Genomic DNA, 16,131 nt, shown 5'->3' on the forward strand with positions numbered 1-16,131 from the left:
CTTGTCTTGAGGAGACATCCTTTATTTATTGTACCTGTAAAGAACACCTAAATGTGTATTTTTAAAAAGTCAGTTCAAGGATCCAAAGCAAGTGAACATATGAAACTGGAGCAGAAGCAGATTATTTTGCCTCTGGAACCTGCTAATCTAACTAGAATTCTGTATATTTTAGATGTGATGTGAAGAACCCACCTCATCTACACCTTCAAACAATTTTTAAAGCTGCTGATTAGTTGACAACTTGCATCCAGATGCCACCTTACCATTGCAAATATGTTTACTTGTAAATTATTGCTTAATCCAGATGCTCACACAAGGATCTTTACATGGGTGTCCGTAACATTTACTGTCATCCCAACATAAATTGGTGCCGGCTCTCACCCAGCCATTATCCCAAAAAATAATCTTGGTCCTGGATTTTGTACATTAAATTTATGATGTCCATTTATAACCAGCAGTTCCAAACTAGTAAGAACTGTAAGTCCCAACTAAAATGTACATATAAACCTCAACAGGCTTGTCACAGTGTGCAAACTACAAGCCAAACTAAAACTTTTCCCCATTTCATTAATCAAGAGAACAATGTCCAGGCTCAAATTAGGATCCACCTGTAAATATAAAGAAGAATGCTAAATTATCACAAAGTAGAAGACAATTCAATTAAACAGTGTGAGCACTTGCCAATGCCCATCATGAATATTGCCAAGTTTCATTCAAGTCATGAAGTTCCATTCTTACCTCAAAGCATTGTGTTGGAAAAGACCAGAGAAATGGGAGAAAGTGAGATAACAAGGTGTAGAGCTGGATGAACACAGCAGGCCAAGCAGCATCAGAGGAGCAGGAAAGTTGATGTTTCGGGCCTAGACCCTTCTTCGGAAAAATTCTCATCTCAGAATAAGGGGCAAGCCATGTAGGACATTGTTGCCTGGTTTTAAACCCCGCAGCCAAGGGAAACAGCTTTTTTCAATTCACCTTGTCTGGGCCTTCAAGAACTTTGCAAGTTTTGAATGAAATTGCCTATCATTTTTCATACCTCCAGAGAATACATGCTCAATCTCCAATCTTCCTTTAGGGCGGTTCTGCTATCCCAGATATTAGTCTGATGAACACTTGCTGCATTACCTCCATGTGCAAGTATTTAAGATAGTTGTAATAGAAAAACTGTATCTCCTTCTGGATCAAGCAGCCAGAATGGAATTTCATCCATAATCAATTTATAGCACAGCTGAAAGTTAACACGAAATCATTCACTGAAGCTCCCATTTATAACCTTTATACAGCTCTGAAATTGATCACATCTCTATTCTAGAAGTTGCTTTAGTTTCTGAAAGAGTGGAATTTCATTTTTAATATTTACCTCGAGAACCAAAGTATATACTGTGTAGTACAACCCATCCCTTTTTATTGATCCAGGGATTACTCCCTCTCAAAAACATTAATACTTGCTCTAGTGGTAGTCTTCAGCTTTCATCCTCTTTATGGCTGTTGGGCAACCTTCTTTGACGTATGAAAAGATGTACCGCTGTGTCTGGCTTCACACTTTATGAAACTGGTTACTCATCTTAGTTTTTCCTGAAGGCACCAGCTTGATTATTCCAGCTGCACCAAATCCTCATTAGACACTGCCTTCCAGCACAAACTATTTTCTTCCACCCTTTAGTCCAGGATGTAGTTAAGTAAGTTATTCTTCCACTTCTAAATTAGTTGACTGTCAGAACATCAATTGAACTCTTGCAAATAATTAGTCTCCTTTTATAAATTGAGGAAACAGTGGACATTATATCAAGCTATTAAATCCAACTGGGCATGCAAGTAATACCCAAGAATCTCAGGTTTGACCCTGAATCTGTTAAGTTGGCATATCCCTAGCAAAACAGATACTTCAAAGCTCAGTTCCTCTAGGGAAGGAAAAAGTCTGCTAGGATTTTCCTGGTCTGGTCATCCACACACAAAAATTAATGTCATGTGATACAAGATCAAGATCAGCTTTGATGTCCCTCTGGTAAAATAGGTTTTCTTACAATTATTTACACACGAGCATGGGCACGTATAAGATTGGAATTATATCCAAAAAGTGTTGAAAACTGATATATGGAGCAAAATGGGTAGGCCATTGTAAAGATCACTAGAAATACCTCTTGTTACATCCTAAAGTGTATCATGTTTATCTTAACTCTCCCTTAATTTCCCAATCACCAATCACCAGTGGAGCAAAGGCTACTTTCAATTCTCCACCCCCATTCTGAAGTCATACCAGATTCAAAGTTGACACTTTCTCCACAGATGCTATCAAACCTACTGAGTTTCTCCAGCAATGTGCATGTTTCAATTCCAGGCACTTTCATTTTTCCCAATAAAGCTGTTGTGGGGAAACTATTTGAAGGCCTAGAAATCCATTTATGTAAAATTCAAATTTGCCTACACATCATATCCTTCTAAAAGGCGTAGGTTAGACAGATATTACTGCTCTTCCCAAAACCACATTTTCTCTGGAGCATATGCTGTTTAATGCTCATTCAGTCCCTAATTATAAATTCTGGTAATTTTGTCTTACCTAAAAAAAATTGTACATCCATAGGCTTTAATACAATTAGAGTGTTATCATTTTCTGATAGCTAATCCAATGACAAATGCCATAATCCTTCTGCATCACCCTCTCAACAATTTCCAAGGTACCTTAATTCTAGATGGTAAGATCTTTTCCCTAAACACAGTGCAGCTGTACACTACAATGGCTTTTTATCATTGCCGATGTCAGCTAAAAAGCTAATTACTGTACTACATGCTAACCCATCCGTAACAATGAGCCCTAGAAGAATGGACATAAACTTTAAGGAAAAATAACTTAGGTCAGTAGTAAGGCTCTGGACTGCTGATTTAATGAACACAGAGGAAGCTCTAATGTCATGACTTTGCATACAAAGAACTCTGAAGTGCTAAATAAATAAATACCAAAGTACCATCATACTTCAAATTGGCACTATTTATGGAATTTAGATCTTATCACTGGTTAATGTACTGTCTTTTATCTCTAGCACATTATATTTGGGTGCTCTTTATAATCATTAGATGTTCAAGTTTCATTATCCAGCAGTTACTGACTATAGTTTAAGAATCTTGGAATATTAGCTTCCATAATTTATCTTCTCAGTATATAATCTGCATTGAAATGTGTATTTGTGTTATCATCATTGGTGCTTTTTCATTCTGTGCTGTCTTCTGGAAGTTCATGGCATTTCCTTTCCTGGCAAATTCACCCAGATCTGTGCCGATGTAATTTTACAAGAGGCTGCTGACTGGTATGTTGCTAAGACCTGGGCTCCAGTGTTCCCTCCCTCAGCGATGATCACTAATCTCTCCATGGTTCACCCTCAGGTCATTCTTTTCAGGTGGCTGCAAATCACTTTTGTTACATAGTTACCCACAGTAGAAGAGATCAGTAACATGGAAACATCTCGGCTCTTTTTCAACTCCGGTATAAATCTGCATATATTTTATCCCGTTTGGTTTTGCATTAACAGATCAGGTTTCCTATTCATCTCATAACCCTCTGCTTTATTTTAAATAAATTAGAATGGTACAATAGAGTAAATTCAATGGTCAGGGCGATAGAAAGCAAGCCCAATTGACCCAGCCTCTACTCAATCAAAGTGATTGAAGGGGTCAGTGTGTGCTCTCAAGCAGCACTTGCAAAGGGATAACCTCATTGACACTAAGTTTAAGTTCCAGTAGGGCCACTCAGCTCCTGACCTTAGCTTTGGTTCAAACTTGGACAAAACAGCAGAATTCCTGAGGTGAGCCCTTGACATCAAGGCAGGATTTGACAGTGACATCTAGAATGCCCTAACAACACTGAAGTCAATGGGAATTGGGAAGGAGGTGGGGTGCACTTTCCATTTTTCATTGGTTAGAGTCAAACCTGGCACAAACGAAAATGGTGCAGTTGTTGGTGGCCTCTCCGGCAATGCATTCCACGCCCCAACCACTCTGAGTAAAGAACCTACCTCTGACGTCTCCCCTATATCTACCTCCACAAACTTTAAAACTATGCCCCCTCGTAATAGCTACCTCCACCCTAGAAAAAAGTCTCTGGCTGTCCACTCTATCTATATCTCTGATCATTTTGTACACCTCTATCAAGTCACCACTCATCCTTCGTCGTTCTGAAGAGAAAAGCCCTAGGTCTCTCAACTTTTCCTCGTAAGACCTTCCCTCCATTCCAGGCAACATCCTGGTAAATCTTCTCTGCACCTTTTCCAACACTTCCGCATTCTTTCCTGTAATGAGGCGACCAGAACTGGACACAATACTCCAGATGTGGCCGAACCAGGCTTTTGTATTGCTGGAGCATAACTTCACGGCTCTTGAACTCAATCCCTCTGTTAATGAAAGCTAACACACCATACGCCTTCTTAACAACTCTATCCACGTGGGTGGCAGCTTACAGAGAACTGTGGACATGAACCCCAAGATCCCTCTGCTCCTCCACACTGCCAAGAATCTTTCCGTTAACCCTGTATTCTGCTTTCAAGTTTGTCCTTCCAAAATGAATCACCTCACTTTTCAGGGTTAAACTCCATCTGCCACTTCTCAGCCCAGCTCTGCATTCTATCAATGTCCCTTTGTAACTTAGAACAGCCCTCCGCACTGTCCACAATGCGACTCACCTTCATATCATCCACGAACTTACTAACCCACCCTTCCACTCCTTCATCCAAATCATTTACAAAAATCACAAATAGAAGAGGACCCAGAACAGATCCTTGTGCTCATAACTGAGCACCATGTTGAATATTTTCCATCCACTACAACCCTTTGTCTTCTAAGGGTCAGCCAATTCTGAATCCAATCTGCCACATTTCCCCCTATCCCATGCCACCTTACCTTCTGCATGAGCCTACCATGGGGAACCTTATCAAACGCCTTACTTAAATCCATGTATACCACATCCACTGCTCTACCTTCATCTACGTGTTTGGTCACCTCTTCATAGAATTCAATAAGGTTTGTGAGGTTATGAACTACCCCTCAAAAATCCATGCTATCACAAATCAAACTGTGCCTTTCCAAGTGATCATAAATCCTATCTCTCAGAGCCCTTTCCAATAATTTGCCCACCACTGACATAAGACTAACTGGCCTGTAATTTCCGGGGTTATCCCTATTCCATTTCTTGAACAAGGGAATGACGTTTGCCTCGCTCCAATCTTCCGGCACTATACCCGTGGACAGTGAGGACGAAAAGATCATCGCCAAAGGCTCTGCGATCTCTTCCCTCGCTTTCCATGGAAACGTTGATTAAATCCCATCAGGCCCGGGGGACTTATCTTCAAGTTCCTCAAAATTCCTAGCACATCTTCCTTACTAATAGCGATCTCTTCTAGCCTACCAGCCTGTTTCACACTGTCCTCCTCTACAACTAGGTCCCTCAGTTGTGAATACCGAAGAAAAGTATTCATTAAGGACCTCTCCTATGTCTTTAGGCTCCGCTCACAAATTTGGACAAAGTCCAAAGATGTACAGGCTAGGTGGATTGGCCATGCTAAAAACTTGCCCATAGTGTTCAGCGATGTATAGATTAAGTGGATTATAGGGGGATGGGTCTGGGTGGGATGCTCGGAGGGTTAGTGTGGACTTGTTGGGCCGAAGGGCCTGTTTCCACACTGTAGGGATTCTATGATCACCTCTACATCTGGATGACGATGGCCACTCACCATCTTGATTTGGAACTATATTGCCATCCCATCACTGTCACTGGATCAAAATCCTGGAACTCTCTCCCTAACATCAATGTGGTATTCCAACAGTAAGAAGGCTAAAACATTTCAAGGAGGCAGCTCACCATCATCATCCCCAGGACAACACAAGATGAGTAATGAACACTGACCTAGCCAGTGACATCCATATTCTATGGAAATAATAAAAATATGGTTTCAGAAAACAGCACTGCACGTGCACTGCAGGAACAAGTATAGTATAATCAAATTATGGCCTTTTGTTTTACATCAGCTAGTTTGCCCCAGTTCCAAAAATTCAATGTTTATAAGTACAGAAATTTTCTAATCAACCTATTATTCTTTATCTACACATTATTGGTTTAACTTTGCTACATGTGGAAATTTGTGCTTATTGTAATTATGAGTGACAAAATAAAAAAATGATGCCATTCATGATGGTCTCAACTGCCAAACCCAGGTGTTAGTTTACTGGTGATCTACCAACTAAGTTCCATTCAAACAAAACAAAACTACATTCAACTTTTACAGCTGTTCATTCATTGATCAAATTTTATTTCAGTAATACAGCTGATTAAGTACAAGATGATTAGTGAGGGGAAAAAAGTAGCTTCACACCATTTTCACTCAGGCAACTAAATCATGTAGTCCTATTGGCATAATGAGTCATATCTAATTCTCTAGTAGTAAAGCACATGCCAAATATTGGTCTTTGAGTAAGGGAAAAGTCAGCCAAGGCCAGATACAACATTATACCATATAAGGTGTTGAGATTTTTGTGCTTTTATCTTTCAGTTGGAATGCAAGAGTTGGGACGAAAATTAACCTCAATTTGTGTTGAGTATTTTATAGAACTGAACAACTTACTCGTTACACTTGGCCAACTGTATGGACAACCCTGCTTGTTTCAACTAAAACTACGTTTCCCTTAATGTCAAAGTTCCAATTATATTATAGTAAACTTCAAAATGCCTAGTGAGACACCCCAAACACAGCAACCTAAAAGGACAGCTGTGATATCCTGCCATTAGCATATTTAACAAGTTCAAAATTGTTCTTAGAGCACTGTAAAAACATTTAGTAGACACAATTGTACCCACCTCCAGGTGAATTCCATTAACCAATAAGACATGGGTTCTGGACATACTCCCAGATCTATGAGTAGCTAAAGGTAATAAAATGCAGCTCCCCTGGTACTTGAGATGCATTAAATTCAATTTGCTTGCACGCTGTTGGGCAACATAATTTACTGCATCTACAGCTGTATCACTTCTGGGGACATTTTTTTCAAAAAAATCTGCTTTGACTTCATATTTTACTCATTCCATTGGCATTAATCCATATTGCAACCTTCTGCTTTACAACCTGACATATGCATGAATCCCAAAATGTGACCCACCACTTTGTAGGGATTGGTACTGGGATAGTAATAAGAAAATAAAAGTAATAACTGGGTGGTAAGTGGTTTCAAATGAATTTGGTCATAATACATTCAGAAGTTAATATCACATTTAATCTTCTTGAGGCTGTTTACATCAACTGGCATACTTTAGTTAGAGTCTTCTCATTTGCATTTTCACTGGTCTGTAGAAATTTGGCAATTTCTACATGCCACATGAATATGATTGAAGCAAATCCAAAATATTGGCATAACCATGCAAATGGGCACAGGTTTCCAACAGCATTGTCAATTGCAGCTTTCCAAGTTTTCTAAACAGTCTTTCACTTACGGAGCCCGGATATCATCCCAACTACAGTATACCTGTTCAAACCCCGTATCAGTTCACAACCAAGCCACAGCTATCTAACAACCTGGGTTTTGAAGGTTCCATTGTCAAAATTTACATAAGTAATTGTTTTAAACTTTACATGCTGGTAACTTAATGGTACAATTCGAAAATCAATGTCGACATTGGTTATACAATAAAACATTCAACTGTTCTCAAGTCTGCTTTGTGTTTTAAGCATTTGTGATGATTTTTGACAGATTAATTATCGTCCTTCATTTATCCTATTAGGAAAATAAGCCATCCGATTGAATGATCAATACAACTCTAAACTATACAGAGGTTGGTTACAATACGAACGTAGAACAAGAGAAATATGAAGGTCATTGATGTTAGAAATTCCCTGATGTTTGTATGCACTATAAAACATTCATATACAACACAAACAGTGATATCAACCACCATCCAGTCCCTTGTAATCCATTGCATTGTTTTCCTTTGATTGAAAGCAGAGGAAAATAAAGATTTCAAATGAAGAAACAGTTAAAAGGATTATCAGGAGTCTTCCCTTTTATTGAAGCAGCCTTAAAATTTGCAATCACATGGAATAAAGTACAAAAATAAAAAAAAAATCAATTAACACTTTGGACAGGATCGTTCTTCAAAATATCAGTTCCTTATAAGGTGACTGATTTGTGCCTTTCTGGATATTTTTATTCCAAGTTTCCAGCATTTGCATTTTCTGCATGGTTGCGCAACAGAATTATGATTTTACTACCAAAGTTTATGCAAAGAAAGATTATAAAGATTTAGATAATATGGAGTAAGGCATAATAATGCTCCACCGAAGGCAGCTATAGCCTGTCACTCTTCCATAAATTCTTCCAAAAAAAATGTTAGAGATAAGAGAACATCTTTGTACTGAACATTCAAAGCAGTCAACACACCTCAACAGTACTTAATTTTTCGAACTCATTGCTTTGCCTAGATGATAAAATGAACTTTTTTTCCTTGTAAAGTGGGGAATTCCTCTTTTTCACTGCTCTGTATTTTCATATCAGCAAGAAAATCTACCTTTGGATGTACATACAAGTAGCAGTTTAGGATGACTAGTGGCCTGGTTGTCCTTCTGTTGAATTGTACCAGGGCTTTAAGTGGACCTTCAGAACTTGTTAATCAAGGGCACGAACTTATGGTTAAGCTCTGTGCACAGCACACTTGGGCAGACAATCCAGCATATCATCTCTTCAAATTAATATTAGACAATTAGTTGATTAAGTTACTTGCTAATAAAAACTTATATGAATCAAAGATTAATACTGTAATGACAAATAAATCTGGAAGGCTTCAGTTACATGCCTCAAAATGTGAGAAGGTTCATGCAATAATAGATTGTTCCCAAATTATCTTTAAAAACACGAGGGCAATCTAAAAAGAAAAAGATTCTCCAATGGCTCAGTGGGTAAGTCTACAGCATAGTATGGTACTGAGCCCCACATAACAAGAGTTTCCAAACTTCAATTCCCCACTTGTATTAACTTAGTTACAAGTAACCTCAATATCCTTAAAAGTGTTGCGGTGGGAATGCCGAATAGGAGTGAATCTGTGACAGCATAAAGTCCAATTATATGCTCTCCACTTACTTGCCTTTGGTTTCCAGCAGAGATTGGGGGGGTGGGGGGTGTTGGCAATGAGCTGGGGACATGAACTGGTCACTAACTGATTAACTGATCACCATTAGAACAATCAACAACTACCATAAGTTAAGACAAATTCAAATCATTTGCTTTACATTGTTCCTAGAGAAACTGCAGGTAAAATCTGAAGCTCATCTACATTGATAATTTAGTCAGAAGTCACACGACACCAGGTTATAGTCCAACAGGTGAACTGGCTTCACCTAACAAAGGAGCAGCGCTTTGAAAGCTTGTGATTTCAAATAAACCTGTTGGACTATAACCTGGTGTTGTGTGACTTCTGACTTTGTCCTCCCCAGTCCAACACCAGCATATCCACATCAATGATAATTCAGCCACTGTAGTACATGCCATGAGTATCACAGGGAATAAACAAATATGCACAGAACTCCCCATAGATTGCAATATTTAGATCACAAACCCAATTGATTGATCTCTTAATATTTTGAAAATTGCTGTTTTAAACGTTTGTTTCCTAAAGACCCAAATCCATTATTTAAGGCTCCAATATTACACTACAACATTGGTGCAAGACAGTTTTGAAGTTATAATGTAATTCCTGAGAAAACTCTTACCCAATTGTAGAATGGTTTAGAATCAGTGTGCAGATTTAGCTATCAGCCCTGAAACAATGATGCAGCTGAAATGTGAACGCAGCTGTAAACTATTCAAGCCAGTCATGGTGGAATGGCTCTTTCTACACAGGATTGGTGTTCATGGCCGACAGCCTCCACAGGGATCCAACTCATATTAATTCTGCTTCACAAACATCAGCGCTACATCAACATCACAGCATTGGCAGCAAGCTGCCTGAGAACTACAAATAGGCTTACACCAATCAATACCTCTTTACACATTTTGTTAACAAACTCAAATAAACATTAATGGCAGTATCCACAGCTACATTTACAGACCCATAAAGCCTATAAAGACTCCACATTCATAAAAGTTTGACAGCTCCCATAAAAAAAACAAATTGATAATTATCTCCATTTCCCCACAAATATGAGTTACAAATTTTAAAGAATCCAAAAAAATCTATCAAATAAACCTCCAAAAGGGATGTGGAACTGGGAGAGAAAAGGAAGCAGTTTACAAAATGTTTTTTCTAATCTACAATTCAAATCAGCTAGCCATTTGCACCACAATAAAAGTTTCAAATCTATAATACAAAAATAAGAATCAACACAAAATTTATAGTTCTGTTGAAATACAAAGCCTAATTTTGAGATTATTAAACCACTTGACAAATCTATATTCAATGAGATTTTTTGTTTTCAAATTTTCAGTAGACTGGGGGAGAAAAGCAATTTGCATAGTTTGAGTTCATTGTGAACCTGAGGGCCCATGTCAGCACTGAAATATATTGATCATCTTGCTCTCTTCTCCACAAAAGTACTGGATCCCAACCCCAAGTTAGAGGGAAGACTTGGATTTTTTTCCTTTTGTGGGGGTGGGCAGAGGTCACCCAATTTTTTCCTTAGTAATACATTCAACTAACACCCCACTACAAAGATCAGGACAGGATGAGGGTTCTGTGAAACTACACGGTCCATGTAAAATTCATTACACAACTTACTTCAGGGACCAAAAGCCACAGTGCTAGTGGCTGCTACTATGTACATGAATCCCATATTCGAAACCCTGGAAACGTTAACATACTACCAAAGAAGATTTGCAATCAACCGAGTGTGGATCTTTTAGGAAGTTTATTTTCAAGGGCATTCTCAACTGATACTACACAGAGAATCAGATGTTAATTTAAGTCACTCTGCAAAGTTCATCTGTTTTAAAACTGTCAACAGCTCTTCAGAAATCCAACCATTACAATGAATCAAATTTTGCAACACTTCCCCTTCCCACTGCCAGCCTTTTTCAGAAATCTTTCTTTAATTTGTGTTCCAAGAATTATTCCTCCCCTCTCCTCCAGAGTTGTGGTGTTTGCTGTTTTTTTGGGGGGTGGCGGGCAGTTGGTAGAAATCAGACCGAGGAGGAGAGAAGAAATTAGGGTGAAAACTCAGGATGTGAAACAGCTGATTTAACAGCCAAAGCAGACATTAATTCAACCTGACTTTGGCATTCAATATTTTTAAGACACTTCCCCAGATATTATGGAAAACTCATTATATAAAAATCTTCAAGTCAGATACAGTTCAGCACAGTTCTTTGTAAGTGTTGGATTTTATTTAATAAAAGACACCAAAACTCATTCCAACATGTGTTTTAGTGCTTTGCAATTACAACCTTGGAAAACTTATTGGCCTTTACATGATTGCTGACTGCTACATAAAAAGATAACAGAAAGAGAGAGACTGACAACACAATAGTGATTCAATGCTTAATTTGCTATGTTCTATGGTCAGTCTACAGTAGCTGTGAAGCAGTACCGGAAGAATGACAAAATGTGAATTTTCATTACCCAGACAGCAAGACTTAATCCCCACGCCTCTTCAAATCACCCAATGGGTAAATGCATGTTTGCTAATCTGGCAGATCATAGAAGTAAGCCACTTACATCTCCATTTCATCATGCAGTGCCTATGAAATGCAACTAGACAAGTGATAGGGAACATGCAGCCATTATTCTCTCAGCCTTCCCAAATTCAATACAACAGCCCTAGTGACTGCAGAATACCAGATAGCCAAGGGCATCTGCAACCTACTCCCTAACTCCTAGCAAGTGTATGATCCATCGCTAATGAATATTTTTAACATAAATTAGATTGGACTTTGGATGCATTAATGATTCCACAAAGTCAACCAAGTCATTAGGCTCCTTCAATAGCTTTTCTAAGTGAAGAGGCTTCATTTCTAATTCTCTACAAAGAAATCTGTTTCAGAATTGCTTTGAACTTGACATTTGTAAAACTGTCACTTTGGATGCTTGTATAGATTACATAGACATTATTCCTTGAATATAATTCAGGTTATTGATCTGATCTTTCTTGAACAGAACATTGGTACTTGGGCAATAGCAATATTCAAATCTATGAACTGTTTTCATTTCTGGCCTCTGGCTTTCTGATCAAAATGGAGAAACATAGAATCATAGAATGTGACCCACAAAGCTCTGTAAAACCCCAAAATTATAAAAACGATATGGACAAACTCAAACAACACACCTGATTATACCATTGTATAACTCTTGCATTAACAACAGCAGTGAATTTGAAAGATGTATAGACTGCAAATCAGCCTTTACTGACTTTTTTTTATAGAGTTAAATAGAAATTAATAGATTTCAGCACTGTAATACAATAAAGACAGTTTTTGAAGTCACTGAATAACTCTGTATAACTAAAGGTGGGAGGTAGTGATGCCCTTGTAAACATAAAATCTACTTTATGTATTTTGCCCACTTTAAAAAAATAAAAATCATGACTTCAACTAAGTCTTGGAGTTAAGAGCACAACTGCCCCTCTTCCTGGAGAATGTTTCCTGGCAAACGTGGTCAGTTCTGAGAGTTTGGTTTTATGGCATCTAACAAGAAGCTTATTAAAATTGCTTCTACCAACTCTCTGATCACATTGTATTAAGTGCATCACATACAAGCTGATATTCAATCTCCGTCTGGTATAGAGCTTGTTGGCAGCCTCTTGTGCTGCAGCAGTGATGGAACACAAGTTCACGCCACAAACCTCTTTGTAATTAAAAAATTCCAATCTCAACCATGTCACCTAGAGAAGCTTGATGCGAGAATCTGAGCAAAAGGCCACTCATATTTCAGCTAACCATACAGCAGCATGGCCAGGAGGCAGGTTTAGGCATTTCTAGAACTTAACATTTCAAACTAGCTCAACAGAAAATAAAACAAATGCTGCCACAGTTACTTTTAGCTCAGTCAAGACTGAACGATATCTTACAAATTACATCAAATGACTTTTATGGTAAATGGATATATGGTCAGCTGCACAGATTAGGAACATGGCCATTTTCATACAGACAAAGGAGGGAGGATTTAGTGGAACATAGGCCTGAGAAACTGTAAAAATGAAATGTAGCATTTCTTATGACAAATTGGACAAATACACGCAACTCCAAGGTTGCCATTGATATAGTCATGTTAGTTCAGTACATAGCATCTTCTGAGTCACGTGGACAGTTCCAGGATAGGTGATTGAATATGTAACATGCTCAGAGAATCATATGCACAATAAATCATTAAGTTTCAATAACTGGTATTGAATCTTGAGCCATTTGTAGTAAACTACAATAATTACGATCGGAGGCTGATCAATCCAAGTTCAGTATTAGAATATAAATCTCTTCACAGCCAACATTACGGAGAATTTAAAATGATGCTCCTATTGTACTACATGACTCAAACATTTTTCCATGTTCTTCCAGACCAAGATCAGATTTCTCAGTCGAAGATTTTGCTGATAAACAGAACAGGCCAATATGGCTTTACGTTATTGAAATCACAATGGAATTATTGTCGGGGAGAAGAAATGAAAAAGCAAAACTAGCAATTAACCTCCTAAATAAATTTGAATTTTAGCATTAGATACTTTGAAGAAGCAATTCCTTCTCTCCAATTAATGGCCCCAGTTCCTAAGTTACAGGTCCATGTACGATCCTCACAACCAGAACTTCATTTACCATGATTTTCTACTTCAGTAAAACAGGAAAAGTGTTCAAGTGAGACATGTAAATTAACGCCCAAAAGCAAATATTGATACCAATATAATCACAACAATGGGTGAGGGTAAGATGAAATGGAGCTCTTAACGATTAAATCGTGAATTTTCTTCAGCAAAAGGTAAGTTCAAGTGGCTGAAATTAATGAGATCACTGTGCTCTGAGCCAAAGGACAAGAAATGGGAGAGAAATATTTATGAATTTAACCAAGGATAAATGTCACTGAAATGAATGGCATCTGAACTGCATTTTCAGGTCTCTATATGCAAGTCTGCATACATAACAGCTTTTAAGTTTAAATCTAAGCTTTCATATTGGTTTGTACTCAAAAAGGCTTATGGCATGCCAGACTACCTTTCCGTGCATAAAGACATTTATGGCTTGTATCCTATGGCTCAACTGATTTCAGTAGCAGAGACAGATACAGGAAAAGCAGCTTGCAAATAAAAACATTTCAGCACACACTACATTTCACACAAATCAGACCTGAAAATCTACAACACAGCAACGACATAATCAGAACAAATGTCAGTTGAGTACTATAGCTGTGGAAAGTTTTTTTTGGGAGATCTTAATATATAGTATTCTGCTCAGAACCACGGCTTATACATGGGAGGTACCACTGAATTTCAGGCTCTTCAGAAGGGCTTGAATGCAGGAAGGGAAGACTTGGTTCGAGTCTAAATGAATATCTTCATTTCCCATCCCTGCCTTACCTCAACTTTGGGGTCTGTTATGCTATTGAGGTATGTGGCATGGATGCCAGCATAAAAACATAGTTCGAAAGAGAAACAGAGAATAATGAAATTTAAAGGGTATAGAAAGGATTTAAACTAGAAATTCAATGATCCAGAAATGCAGATAGGCTAGATTTTAAAGTGCTTGCTGCACAAATGGTGCACCAACATGCTGGTACACTCTTGGGAGATGGTACAACTCTTTCTAGAAAAGAACAAGATAGATTTCCACCTGTACTGTGATTATAGACAACTCTAAGAGAGTATAGTTGCAGTAGCAAAAAGGCAGATAATGTGGTAAACTTTAAACCTGTTCAAACATTAAGTCTACACAAAGCAAACTTAAGTTTTTAAGACTTGCATGTACCAAAGAGTTAATACAATTCTATCACCATTGTACGCATTACAGCGTGTATATAGATTTTTTTTTTTTAATCCATGATCTCTTTCCATAAACTGTATTTACGTGGGTTTCAATGTGTTACAATACAGGATTGAGTGTCTGAGACTTTGTCATAACGTTATCAGAACCCAATGTGCAATCTTTCCTATCCCGGGTGCAGACACACCCAGCATTTTCTGCACCCTCCCCTACCCTACCCTCCCCTCCAGACATAAGCTGCAATTTGATTGAGAGATTCAGGCAAAGCCGTGCAACAACTCTGCCGTTAATAATACTGTTCATCAGGCACCTAAGCAGAAAGATTTCTTCAACACCATTAATGATGATGAGCCACGGGACTTTTCAGTTAACGTCTAGTGCAGAACCTCAAGGAGGAGAAATGCTGCGTGGGACGTTAATGCCCCTAAACTGATGCAGTACATGCGTCTCACAAAAATGTTCATCACCCCACCAATTATTTTAAATCTCCTTTTTCTTCCATCAGTGATGCATAAGTTTCATTGAGTAATATCCTGAACCAAGAGTTCCATGGTTGTTTTTGAAAAGGGGTTTGGGGGTATTGTGGAGAGAGAAAGATGGGGAGGCTTAGCATCCTCCCAAAAATACTCTCATTTGTACTTGGTCAGCACTTGCACAAGCGCAGTCTTGCATCGAACTTTTTCCTTCCTTCTCCATTCACCTGTTGTCATAGGTTCATACGCAGATGTGCGGGTCTATTTGGGGGCACTGGATACGTTTGCTTTTTGAAAGGCACAGAGCTCACGCCCATAGGGTGTCGGATTGGCAGTGGAGCAGATGCCTCTCCACTCACTGTTACGTCCATCTGTTCCACACCAACATCCATTGGGTAGTCTGAAGATCCACGTTCTCTGGGTGGTTCCATGTTAGCACCCCGGCCCCAGCAGTCAGCAGATGAAAACTTCACTGGGCTGCAAAAATAAAGTGGCACTAAGTGAACTACTCACAGAAAATTGTCTGCTCAATCTGTCAAAAATGAACTTATTAAAGCAGAGAAAATATACTGAGGGAAACCAAACTGGGATCATCCAAAATTTTGTACAGGTTTGCATACAATACCACCTAGATTTCAGGCAATCCCTGTACAAGGTGACCTCTTGTTATAGCCAAGCACTAACCTGAAACAATGATAACCCATGTAAAAAATTCAGTAAAAGAATGCACAAAGCTCAG

At 38.5% G+C, this 16,131-nt stretch overlaps 1 protein-coding gene across 1 annotated transcript in view; it reads right to left on the minus strand.

Moving 5' to 3' along the window:
- Positions 1–6,269: 6,269 nt before the first annotated feature.
- The window catches only part of LOC109911139 (ribosomal protein S6 kinase beta-1-like), a 72,054-nt gene continuing 62,192 nt past the window's right edge, over positions 6,270–16,131 (minus strand). Inside the window, exon 15 of the mRNA XM_020510401.2 lies at positions 6,270–15,869. Coding sequence (XP_020365990.1) covers positions 15,626–15,869 — 244 coding nt within the window. The 3' untranslated portion in view covers positions 6,270–15,625. The remainder of the gene's footprint in view (positions 15,870–16,131) is intronic.

Source organism: Rhincodon typus, chromosome 26, assembly GCF_021869965.1.
Source record: "Rhincodon typus isolate 14 chromosome 26, sRhiTyp1.1, whole genome shotgun sequence".
Taxonomy (NCBI): Eukaryota; Metazoa; Chordata; class Chondrichthyes; order Orectolobiformes; family Rhincodontidae; genus Rhincodon; species Rhincodon typus.